Source organism: Tripterygium wilfordii, chromosome 23, assembly GCF_013401445.1.
Source record: "Tripterygium wilfordii isolate XIE 37 chromosome 23, ASM1340144v1, whole genome shotgun sequence".
In the NCBI taxonomy this organism is placed as follows: Eukaryota; Viridiplantae; Streptophyta; class Magnoliopsida; order Celastrales; family Celastraceae; genus Tripterygium; species Tripterygium wilfordii.
The window spans coordinates 10,004,810-10,017,742 of NC_052254.1; the positions used below are offsets into that span (position 1 = coordinate 10,004,810).

The window sequence follows — 12,933 nt, forward strand, 5'->3', positions numbered from 1 at the left end:
AAAAATCATCACTTTTAATGTTTATGGTTTCAAAAATAACTGATGTTTAAATGCTCAAATAATTGATATTTCATGCATCTTAGCAAAAAAAATTATAACTATTTTTTAATAAATAAAAAAAACGTGTACAATATATATAAAATTGTAACCATACAAATAAAAAAAATTATTCGTCACATAACAAAGGTTGTATAAAATTTGGTAGAAAAATGTGCTTATAAAAGATGTGATAAAGGGTATCATCGGTAAAAATATTAAATGATTATAATATTATAATTCTTTTAATAGTCAAATATAAAAATTACAAGTTTCACTGTTTTTGTACAAATATATATTGATCAAATCAAATAATTATACAAATATGTAGAGATAAAAGAGGGGCAATGAAAAATTGAATAAAAAACGTGTATGATATCTTTGAAAAACATGCTGAATAAAATATCAAAAGATGTGCTAAATTGTTTTTATTAAATTATTTGATATGATTGATTGAAGAGATAACAACTAGTACATCGTTTAGAGCTATGAAATTATCAACGTGGATCTCTACATAATAAAATTAAGACCGTATTTAGCCTCTCCCTTTCTAAAGACAATTTTCCTCACCGTCGTTCTCTCTTTTCGTCAATGGAAAATTGAGTAACTGCTTTGATATGATAACGAAGACTGAAATTCAGACACATTGAAACGTCAATTGCACCAATGCATATACGATAAGCATTGAAATTTAGATACGTTGGATTCTATAAACAAATACTATAAACAAATACTATAAAGCTTTTAATCGGAAGCAACTTCAAAACTTCACCTATGGAGTTACAAATAAATAATGCTCGTGTAACGTGCGGGTTCACTACTAATTTAATTAAAAGTGAAAAAAATGGGCATCTACTTTTCTCTCATATCTTTTTGCTTTAATTTTTCTTAACCAAAACTTGAAAACGTTTTATCTCTCAAAATACATGTTAGATTTTCAAAAAAAATTACATATTCGAAATCAACATGTAAAACTCTTTCTAACAAGATTCTGTTACGATCACCCATGTCGAATGAAGTCGACTTCGAACTGTTACGAGTTTTGCGAACCGTGATGGCTATTTGGGGAAAAAAAACAGAATAATTAATGGAAATAAGAACAAGAGTTAGCTTCATTCGAGAGAAGCTGGATCTCCTATTGCGATCGAAAAAAACAGTCTTTTCTGGATATATTCAACATAACACAGCTTACAACGGAAAGACTCTTAAATAAAGAGGTTGGTTATGCACACGATCATAAGGATGTGGCCAAACCCCCCATACAGCACAACTCTCCAATTCCTAATACTTAGGAAGGAGTTACACATGATCTAAACACATAAACAAATAACACGTAATAGATATAAATGGGACACTAAGTGGGACATCTTCTCCACGATACCTATAAAGCTGGAAACGTGCAAGCATGCACGTATCATTCCCCCATGCCGAGATTGTCCTTGGCCTCAAGGACAAAGTTTGGATACTGGGCGTTGATAGAGGTGATACTTTCCCAAGTAGCTTCAGCGGGCGAGCAGCCTTTCCAATGGACAAGGACAAGTTTCCCTGTGGATGTATCGCGACTCTCCAGAATAGCTTGGGGAACAAGTGAATGGGCTTCCTGAGCATCATAGTTGGGGGGAGTAGACTGGACAACTTCATGAGGACCAACCCGTGGCTTAAGAAGTGAGACATGAAACACCGGATGAATCTTACAATCTGAGGGAAGAGCTAGTTTGTAGGCCACTGGACTGACCTTGTGTATGATCTGATATGGCCCAAAAAACCTTGGAGACAATTTCTGGTTGCTGAACTTGGAGATACTAACTTGCCGATAAGGTTGCTTCTTCAAATAAACCCAGTCTCCAATAGAAAACTCAACCTCACGATGCTTCCTATCATAAATTTGTTTCATTCGATTCTGACTTGTGTGCAACCTGCGGCGAATGACCAGAAGCATTTGATCCCGAGTCTGAAGTGCCTGATCGACAGCCTCATTTGGAGAAGTGCCAGGAACATATGAGAGCAGTGTTGGAGGTGCTCGACCATAGACAACCTCAAAAGGTGTGGTGAGGATAGCACTGTGGTAGGAGGTGTTGTAGATGTACTCTACCCAAGGCAGCCAAGTAGTCCATGCCTTCGGATGATCCGAAGTGATGCAACGAAGATACATTTCAAGGGTGCGATTGACCACTTCCGTTTGACCATCTGTTTGAGGGTGGTATGCAGAACTGAAGTTGAAATTGGTACCCTGCATTCTGAAAAGATTAGTCCAAAAGGTACCAGTAAATGTTGGGTCACGATCACAAACAATGCTTTCAGGCATGCCATGCAATTTGAAGATGTTGTCAAAGAATACTTGTGCCACGCGAATAGCCGTGTAGGGATGCGACATTGCCATGAAATGAGCATATTTGGAAAATCGATCGACCACCACAAAGATGACTGTCTTTCCTTGAGATTGCGGCAAGCCATCCACAAAATCCATTGAAATATGAGCCCAAGTCTGAGAAGGAATGGGAAGTGGTTGGAGGAGCCCCGCAGGAGATAGGGTTTGAGACTTGTAACGTTGGCATACATCACAATTTCGAATAAAATCTCGAACAGTGTTGCGCATACCCTTCCAATAAAAGACTGAGCGGATGCGTTGAAGATTTTTATGAAAACCTTCATGGGTACTTGAGTGGAATTCTTTCACAATATGGGGAATAAGTTCTGAAGTAGGAAGCAGATAAATTCTGTCTTTAAAAAAAAGAACTCCATCCGCATATCTCCATGGGCCAATAGCTTCCCCAGTATTAATGAGTGTGACAAGATGTTGTAGAGCAGGATCTGAAGCCACCGCCTCTCGGATGGGTTTTAACCAATGAGGAACAGGTTGAGAAATAGCATGGAGATTACCATGTTCTTGTCGAGAGAGTGCATCTGCAACTTTGTTATCAGTACCCTTTTTATATTCAATAATGAAATCATACCCGATTAATTTGGAGAGCCAACGGTGCTGTGCATCCGTAGAGATTCATTGGTCCCAGAGATATTTTAAGCTCTTTTGATCGGTCCTGATAATGAAGGGACGACCGAGGAGATATGGTCTCCATTTTTTTATAGCAAGGATGATGGTGAGCATCTCCTTGTCGTATGTAGAAAGATCCAAGTTACGCCCATGTAAAGCCTGGCTAAAGTAAGCAATCGGCCGTTGGTGTTGCTGTAAAACTGCCCCAATTCCCACTTCACAAGCATCACACTCGATAATGAATGGCTGAGAGAAATCAGGAAGACTGAGCACCGGAGCGGTTGTCATGGCAGTTTTGAGATCCATGAAAGCTTGATCTGCTGAAGAAGACCAAAAGAAGTTATCTTTTTTGAGCATATCTGTTAGAGGGCAAGCAAGGTTACCGTAGTTGTGTACGAATTTACGGTAGTATCCTGTAAGTCCCAGAAACCCGCAGAGAGAAGTGAGTGTCGTGGGCTTTTGCCATTCCAACATGGCCTGGATTTTTTCTTGGTCCATACTGACCCCATCTTTGCTGATAACATGACCCAGATAGAGCACTTGAGTTTGGCCGAATGTGCACTTCTCTCGTTTGACAAATAACTTGTGAGACCGTAAGGTCGTAAGCACCAGTCTCAAGTGATGGATATGGTCTTGCATCGTCCGACTGTAGATCAAAATATCGTCAAAAAAAACCAGTACAAATTGTCTCAAATAAGATTGAAATACCTCATTCATCAAAGCTTGGAAGGTAGAAGGCGCATTAGTAAGGCCAAATGGCATTACTAGGAACTCGTAATGCCCATGGTGAGTGCGGAATGCCGTTTTGTGGACATCTTCAGGCCGAACTCTGATTTGATAATATCCCGATCGAAGGTCGAGTTTGGTAAAAAATTGAGAACCATGTAACTCGTCCAGCAGCTCATCTATCACCGGAATGGGGAACTTATCCTTCACCGTAATTTTGTTTAAGGCCCGATAATCAACACACATTCTCCAGGATCCATCATGCTTCTTTACTAACAAGACTGGTGAAGAATAGGGACTAGTGCTGGGACGAATGACACCGGATGCCAACAACTCCTTGATCATCTTCTCAATCTCCGTTTTTTGGAAATGAGGGTAGCGATAGGGCCGAACACTCACTGGTGGACTGTTTGGTGTCAATGGTATACTGTGGTCATGAACCCGTGGCGGCGGAAGAGTTGTGGGTATCTCAAAAATATTGGTAAACACCTCCAATAAAGTGAGAATTTCCAAAGAAATATTTGTGGTTGGATCTGACGGCAACACTGGTGTCAAAGCCTGGAGTTGTATGACCAAGCCTTCCTTGCGCCTGCGAGTCTCTCGGTAGAACTCTATTGCATTCACAGTTTTATGAGTAGGAGTTGATAATCCATTTAAGCATACCTTGGTATTCCCAACTGCAAACTGCATCTGGAGTTTAGAAAAATCCCATAGAATTGGACCTAGGGTCTAAAGCCATTGTGCACCCAATACCACCTCATATCCCTCTAATGGTAAGAGAAAAAAATCCACAGTTAATGGTACTCCTTGGAGAGAAATGGAAACTCCTTTGCATTGACCTGCGCATGATACCCGTTCACCATTGGCAACCTGAACTTCCAAGCCGTCACTTAAAATTGGTTGTAACCCCATCGGTGCAGCTAGCTCTACCTTCAAAAAATTGTGCGTGCTTCCAGAGTCTACAAGGACGATGACAGAATGGTTTAGAATCTTACCCATCACTCGCATAGTTTGAGAGGCATGCATGCCCGACATAGCATGTAACGAGATGGCAGGTGAGTCCTCTAGGCATTCAATAGTTTGGCCCTTTGGTTCCACTTCTTCTTCAGGCCAACAAGCTTCCATAGAAAATAACTTTTTGCATATTTGACCGTGACGGGGACCAAATTTGTCGTCACAGTGAAAACACAATCCCTTTTGTCGGCGCTCCTCAATCTCAGATGGTGTGAACTTTCGGACATGTGCTGGAGCGATAGGACTGCGGGCCAAGCTTTCCTTCCCAAAGGGTTGAATTTGGGTAGTGTTTGGTGACCTCCTGGTGGCAGCTATAACCCGTGCCTCATAGAGCCTTGCAAGACCCACTGTAGCAGATAGAGAGGCGGGTTGGGATGCCTGAACTTCCACCCGAATTGACTCCTTAAGCCCACTAGTAAAACATCCAATTTGTTGTGCCACAGAAAGAGTTCCTGCACGGGTAAGAAGCCTTTCGAACTGAGTTTGATAGTCACGTACACTCCCTCGCTGTTGCAACTTCGTGAGATCGCCAAAGAAATCTTCAAATTGAGTTGGACCAAACCGTACATGAAGACCCGATGTGAGTGCTTCCCATGTACAAAGTTGTCGGTCCTCCTTGGCAATCTGGTACCATAACTGAGCGTCACCATCCAAATGATAAGCGGCGAGGGCCACTTGTTCGCTGGCTACAAGTGGAATGCCCAGTAGAATGTTGGCTATTGGAATGCCCAGCAGATGATTCACCACGATCAGGTGGCTTAAACCCATCAAGGCGGGAACTCAAAGCAGCGAACATCTCCTGGAGTTCATGGCGACTTCGCTCCTGGGCAGAGGAGAGATTGGCAATTTCCACCTCCAGACGTTTGATCCGATCTGCGTCCGTTGCTGCCTCTGATACCACTTTGTTACGATCACCCATGTCGAATGAAGTCGACTTCGAACTGTTACGAGTTTTGCGAACCGTGATGGCTATTTGGGGAAAAAAACAGAATAATTAATGGAAATAAGAACAAGAGTTAGCTTCATTCGAGAGAAGCTGGATCTCCTATTACGACCCAAAAAAACAGTCTTTTCTGGATATATTCAACATAACACAGCTTACAACGGAAAGACTCTTAAATAAAGAGGTTGGTTATGCACACGATCATAAGGATGTGGCCAAACCCCCCATACAGCACAACTCTCCAATTCCTAATACTTTGGAAGGAGTTACACATGATCTAAACACATAAACAAATAACAAGTAATAGATATAAATGGGACACTAAGTGGGACATCTTCTCCACGATACCTATAAAGCTGGAAACGTGCAAGCATGCACGTATCAGATTCATTGTCGATATATTTCGCTTAGTGATTCTTAATTAAATTGGTCTCGTGAACAGTGTAATAAGATCTGAAACAATTAAAACACGAACATTTATTACATTGTTCAGCTTCTCATTATATTGTTTAAACATTTTATTACATTATTTCAGTCTCTTATTACACTATTCATTCTTAAATACATAGTTTTCATAAACTGTGTAATAAGATCTAGAACAATTAAAACACGAATTCAGGCTCTTATCACATTGTTTAAAACACGAATTCAGGCTCATATTACATTATTTTAGGCTCTTATGACATTGATTTAGGCTCTTATTACATTGTTTCAAGCTTGACTATGTTGTTCATCTTCTTGTCTCAGTGATTCTTCAACTGAATTTGTCGACAAGATAAAGAAGCAAATTAACTCATAATTGGTTTGTAACTACACTTCTTCCTTGACCTTGACACATCTCCACCTCCAATTTACCTTCAGTTTTCAGAGGTGTAGAGTTGTCAGATCTCTACGATTTTGGTTTTCTGAGGTCCTCGACATTTTGATGTGTAACTCTTGGTTAATAGATCTCAATGATTTGGGTTTGGGTTTTGCGGGTTGTTTGTCTTATGATTTCAAAGACTTGCTTTGGTTTGTCATTCTTGATTGTCTGTTTTGGTTTACTGTGTGGAATCAAATTATACAAAACGAGAGATATTGATAGAAAGAGTATGTGGGAGAGAATAGAGACCTGAGTCTTTGATTTTAGTCCCAAATTAAAAAATCGAAAATTTAGTAATTAAAGTTACAGTCGTTAGATCTATTTCATATGATCCAATGATTGTAATTGTGAACAGATCTATAGACCAATGCGTTAGTGCATCGACACTCCTCCGGATCCCTAGTGAAAATAATCTTAAACCTCAAATGTCAAATTGATTGACCAAACCAAAAATAAGACACGCAATAAACATCGTGTAGCTTGTAAGTTGTAACCTTGATTAGTTGACATATGAGAAAAATAAAAAAATGGTTTTAATTATTAATAAAAAAAATTGAATCAAAGCTAAACGTTTGTATCTGGTGAAGAAAATACAGGCTTTATCCAAAAATATAAAAAAATAATTTTTGAAACAAAAACAGTAATTTATTTATTACATCATCATTGCTTGTTTGTTTTAAGGATGATCGCTCGATACATGAATTTCTGTTTTGAGAAAAAAAAATCATGATCATCGTGATTGTCTATAAACTGCAGTCTGCAAACCTTACTCTTCTTCTTCTTTTTCAATTCTCTCTATTTCACAACCCACATAAAGAAAAAGTCGAATAACACATAAATTCTGTCACTTTTTGTTCGTGACATCGTTCGAGAGATAGCACCATAGTTTCCTTCAAAGTCAAGCAAGAATAAAGTCACAAACTTTACTCTCATTGATATGTCTAGTAGTATCTTCAGAGATAGAGGGAGGTCCATGGGAGACTCCAAGCGACACGATAACATAACCATGCCAATTTACCCGATCGAGTCTCTTCCCTCGCCGTTCGCTGACCCGGCTCCGAATTTGTCCGACTCGGAGCTCCGAGAAACAGCATACGAGATCCTCATTGGGTCTTGCCGGACTTCTGGAAGTAGGCCGTTGACTTACATCTCGCAGTCCGAGCGTGCTGAGAACGCGGCGGCTGCAGTTCCGGTGGGTGGGACTTCGCTGCAGCGGTCGCTTTCGTCGGCGACGGCGAGCAAGGTGAAAAAGGCCTTGGGGATGAAGTCGGCTTCGACTAAGAAGAGAAGCGGCGGTGAGTCAGTGAGTCAGGGGCAGGATCAAGGGGGAGCGAGGAAGATGGGGACTGTTGGAGAATTGGTGAGGGTGCAGATGAGAGTGTCGGAGCAGATGGATTCTAGGATTAGGAGAGCGTTTTTGAGGATTGCTTCTGCTCAGGTTAGTGGTTATTTTCTGTTTGGTTTCTGAGAAACATAAGAAAAGGAAATTTGGTTGTAAGTCAATTTCGGCATTGTGTGTTTCTACTTCTGCTTGGTATTTTCATGTTCGCTAATCTTTTTCCTTAATAATGGCAAATGTATGGTTTCTTTTTCAATTTTCTTTAACATTGTATTAGATTTTGGCGTGCTTAGGTCCATAAATTTTGGTCATTTGTGCAGAAGCTTCTTGTTTTTCTTTTTCGAATGGTCCAGAGAATTTCTTTGTTGTTGGTTAGGCATTCCAATGTGAAACATTTACTCTTTTCATTTAACTGCTTTACCAATGAATCTTGATTTTATGATTGCCATGTGTGTTTTAAATTTCTTATTTCCGGCTATTCAAATGGTATGAAACTTGAAATACAAACCGTATTAAATCTCTGGCCATGATGATCCTTTGCCTCTTTTTTTTCTTATGTGTTTTAATGATTGAGCTTCTTTCCGTACAGCTTGGGAGACGCTTTGAGTCAATTGTTCTACCGCTTGAGCTATTGCAGCAACTTAAATCTTCCGACTTCCCTAGCCTACAAGAATATGAAGCTTGGCAAAGGAGAAATTTGAAGCTTCTTGAAGCTGGACTCCTTTTGCACCCTCACTTGCCCTTAGATAAGAGGGACAGTGCATCACAGAAGCTCAAACAAATTATTCGTGGGGCTTTAGAGAGACCCATGGAAACTGGAAAGCCCAATGCTTCAATGCAAGCCCTTCGAGATGCTGTACTGGCTCTTGCTTGCCGATCGTCCGGGGGGGCTGCTTCTGAGATGTGTCATTGGGCAGATGGGTTCCCTTTTAACCTAAGCGTCTACCAAATGCTCCTGGAGGCTTGTTTTGATGTTAATGAAGAAACAACTGTGATTGAAGAGGTTGATGAGGTTTTAGAACTCACAAAGAAGACTTGGGTAATCCTTGGATTGAACCAGATGATGCATAACCTCTGCTTTTTGTGGGTTTTGTTTCACCGTTATGTGTCAACTGGCCTTGTAGAAAGTGACCTATTGTTTGCTGCCAATAATCTGATGGAGGAAGTTGAGAAAGATGCAAAGGAAACAAAGGATCCAGTTTATTCGAAGATCTTAAGGTCTACATTGAGTTCAATCTTGGATTGGGCGGAGCAAAGACTTCTTGCTTACCGTGATAGTTTCCATAGTGATAATATTGAATTGATGCAAAACGTCATTTCTCTCGCGGTTCTAGCAGCAAAAACATTGGGAGATACCGATGAGTATCATAGGAATAGGAAGGACGTTAATGTGGCTCGCTCCAGGATTGATTCTTATATAAGATCATCATTAAGCACAGCTTTTTCTCAGGCAAGTGTTCCCTAACAACTAATATGCAAAATAACAAATACCATTTGTAATTCTAATTTGTGTTGGTACTTTTAAGTTAGCCATAGAAGCAGCTGCTTATCATTATTTGATCTTTATTTATGTATATGACCCATTAGATGATTTTAACTTTCTCATTTGAAACTCAAGCAGTCTTGTTGCATTATTCGCATTTTCTTGAAGAATTTTGATAACAACACTAAGGCAGGCAACACATGTTTTGTATTATATATGATTCTGGAAATTTTCCTTGCTTTATGAATCCGTAAGCTTGTGACTTCTAATAACTTATATCATTTTACATTCCATATAAATCTTGTATTTTTAGCTAAGTTTATGCATGCTATTGGTGTTGGTAAATAAAATCCTGAAGCTTCTATTTAATCTATCATATGACAGAAAATGGAGAAGCTGAGTTCAAGCAGAAAATCATCTAAAAAACAGCAGGATCCTCTTCCTCTCCTTTCTATTCTTGCAGAACAAGTTAGCGAAATGGCCTTCAGTGAGAAGGCAATGTTTAGTCCAATAATGAAGAGATGGCATACTCTTGCCTCTGGTGTGGCCGTGGCAACTCTTCATTCTTGCTACAGGAATGAGCTGAAGCAATTTGTTAGTGCTGTTAGTGAGTTGACACCTGATGCAATACAAGTGCTGAGAGCTGCTGACGAACTGGAGAAAAATCTTGTGCAGATTGCAGTTGAAGATGCAGTGGACAGTGAGGATGGTGGCAAGTCAATAATACAAGAGATGCCACCTTATGAAGCTGAAGCTGTAATTGCGAACCTTGTGAAGTCATGGATTGAGACAAGAGTTGACAGATTGAAGGAATGGGTTGACAGGAACCTGCAGCAAGAGGTAAGTGATCTACTAGTTCACTTGAGTCCTCATTTAACCATTTGCGAGTTTACTTTTGCTTCTTGTCGTCTAAGATTTGAAGGTTTTGACCAGTTATCGATTGGATCCATAACAACAACGCTACAAATTTGCATGGCCCTTTAACCTCACATCTTTTAACCTATTATACTTCTGCTTGGCACCTGGCCTGTTCAGTTGTTGCCTTTCATGTTTTAATGAAACTGCACTAGCATATATTGTGTAAACCTTGACTACAGGAACGATCTCAGATATAAAAAAATCACTTTGAGAATGCAAGGCAGCATACCAATATCATCACGTTTCATTTTCTTAAGTGGGGAAATATGCGACATCTTCTTTTAAAATATGTAGTTACCAGTACATTAAATACAGAGCAATTGTTTGAACCCATGGATATAGTAGTCTCTAGGAATAATTGTCTGCAAAAGTCAGTTTTTTTTGGTTCTCTTATAGGTATGGAATCCACTGGCCAATAAAGAGCGATTTGCTCCTTCAGTAGTTGAAGTTCTACGAACTGTAGATGAAACTTTGGAGGCATTCTTCCTTTTGCCAATACCTATGCATCCAGTCTTGCTGCCTGAATTGCTGATCGGTCTTGACAGATGTCTTCAAAACTACATATCAAAGACAAAATCTGGCTGTGGTAGGTGTGGCATAGCCTGCAAAAGATATTAACTTTTCTAGATGTATAGTAAATAGAAAATTGTCTTTCTTGATCCGCAGGGTCCCGTAGTACGTTCATTCCCACTTTGCCTGCTTTGACAAGATGTTCCACTGGGTCAAAATTTCATGGTGTTTTTAGAAAGAAAGATAAATCACATATAACCGAGAGGAGGAAATCTCAGGCTGGGACTACAAACGGGGACTCTTTTGGGATACCCCAATTATGTGTTCGTATTAATACTTTGCAGCATATGCGAATGCAGCTGGATATCTTGGAGAAGAGGACAATCGCCCAGCTTAGGAACTCAGAATCCACTCATGTGGATGCGATTGCAAGTGGGATGGGGAAAAGGTTTGAGCTTTCGGCTGCTGCTTGTGTGGAAGGGATTCAACAACTTTCTGAGGCTACAGCTTACAAGGTTGTCTTCCAGAATCTAAGTCACGTACTCTGGGATGGTTTATATGTTGGGGACGTTCCTTCTTCTAGGATTGAACCTTTTCTACAAGAGCTTGAACAGTATTTGGAAGTTATATCTTCTACAGTGCATCACAGGATCAGAACCCGTGTTATTACTGATATAATGAAAGCGTCATTTGAGGGATTCTTGTTGGTTTTACTTGCTGGAGGCCCTTCCCGCACTTTTGTTTTGCAAGATTCAGAAATACTTGTGGAGGATTTCAAGTTTCTCACTGATCTCTTCTGGTCTAATGGAGATGGACTGCCAGCTGATCTAATAGATAAGTTGTCAAGCACTGTTAAAAGTATCCTTCCCTTATATCAAACTGATTCTGAGAGCATTATTGAGCGATTTAAATCTATTATCCTTGAGAATTCTGGCTCTGTTGCTAAATCTAGGCTTCCAGTGCCACCAACTTCAGGTCACTGGAATCCTACAGAGACAAACACGCTCTTGCGAGTTCTGTGTCACCGGCATGATGAGACAGCTGCGAAGTTCCTTAAGAAAACTTACGATTTTCCAAAGAAACTGTAACTTGTAGGGCATTGAAATGATCGTGGGATGTGCAATTCCATTGAGAAAAACACTGCAGGAGCTCTCCATTTGACTTTACAGACATTTAATATTTATCGTCGAGACATTAGAAGCTCTGTCATGGGTTCAATTCTTGCAAACAGTCTCTCTACATGTTATTATGTGGGAGAAGGTCTCCATACATCCTGCATGTCCCCAACCCGTCCAGCTTCGTGCCCGAGAATTGTTGACATATATCAGAAGCTCCTGCAACTTAGTTATGGTTTGTCCCTATAGTTGACTATACCGGCTCTGATTCTTTCTGTGGGAAAGCATCTTGCCATAGGAGACTAATATGATGAGTATCTTCAGCATTCTTTATACTATCTTTTTAGATACTATTTATGTATATATATACTTGTCGAGATGGAAACAGGCAGTGTAGGATTGAGTTGTCAACATGTAGCAATTGTATCTGTGTTTTGGATTTGTAGTCGGGAACTGATAATATGTAGTATTTAAATGAGTGAAATGAGTTAGGTGTGTCTGTACAAGTACATTCTTTCAAGGGAATACAAAAGCTAAGTATCATTTTTTAACAAAGAAAAAAGGAACTTGTTGAACAGTCTTTTAACATATGCAAATTTAGTTCAGGTGATTATTTTGTCCCTTTGTGTAGATCAATTTGTAGCATGAGCAGGAATGAGGAGGGAAGAATGGGTCGTTGGCTGAGAATCTGAGATGTTGAAGCAGTAACTCTTAACACAAGTGAGGGGTTCGTGAGTTCAAGTCTCTTTTTATTATCATAATTTGTGAGATAAGTCCTTACTTAGCCTAGCATATGCGAATGCGATCTCAGCCCAAGTTTCAATTGGTATGTGAAAGTTGCAGTGTCAACTTAAGTATTTGTTTTAATATTTAATTTCAATAATTGTTGTCTTTTAATTAGGTTTCCTTTGAAGTAGTTTCTTATTAAGTTTGGAACTTCTAGTTTCAGTAGAGTTTGGTGTGTAATCATTGGCTATATAAGCCAATGGAAGTGC

The 12,933-nt window shown here is 39.7% G+C and overlaps 1 protein-coding gene across 1 annotated transcript; it reads left to right on the forward strand.

Annotated features, from left to right (window-relative positions):
• The first annotated feature begins 6,427 nt into the window (after window positions 1-6,427).
• LOC119993589 (protein unc-13 homolog) lies at window positions 6,428-12,475 on the forward strand. Its single transcript, XM_038840777.1, has 6 exons — window positions 6,428-6,840; window positions 7,452-8,011; window positions 8,502-9,362; window positions 9,780-10,235; window positions 10,710-10,899; window positions 10,980-12,475. Exons 2-6 carry the CDS (start codon window positions 7,511-7,513, stop codon window positions 11,909-11,911), a joined length of 2,940 nt encoding a protein of 979 aa, XP_038696705.1. The 5' UTR covers window positions 6,428-6,840; window positions 7,452-7,510; the 3' UTR covers window positions 11,912-12,475.
• Window positions 12,476-12,933: the final 458 nt, after the last annotated feature.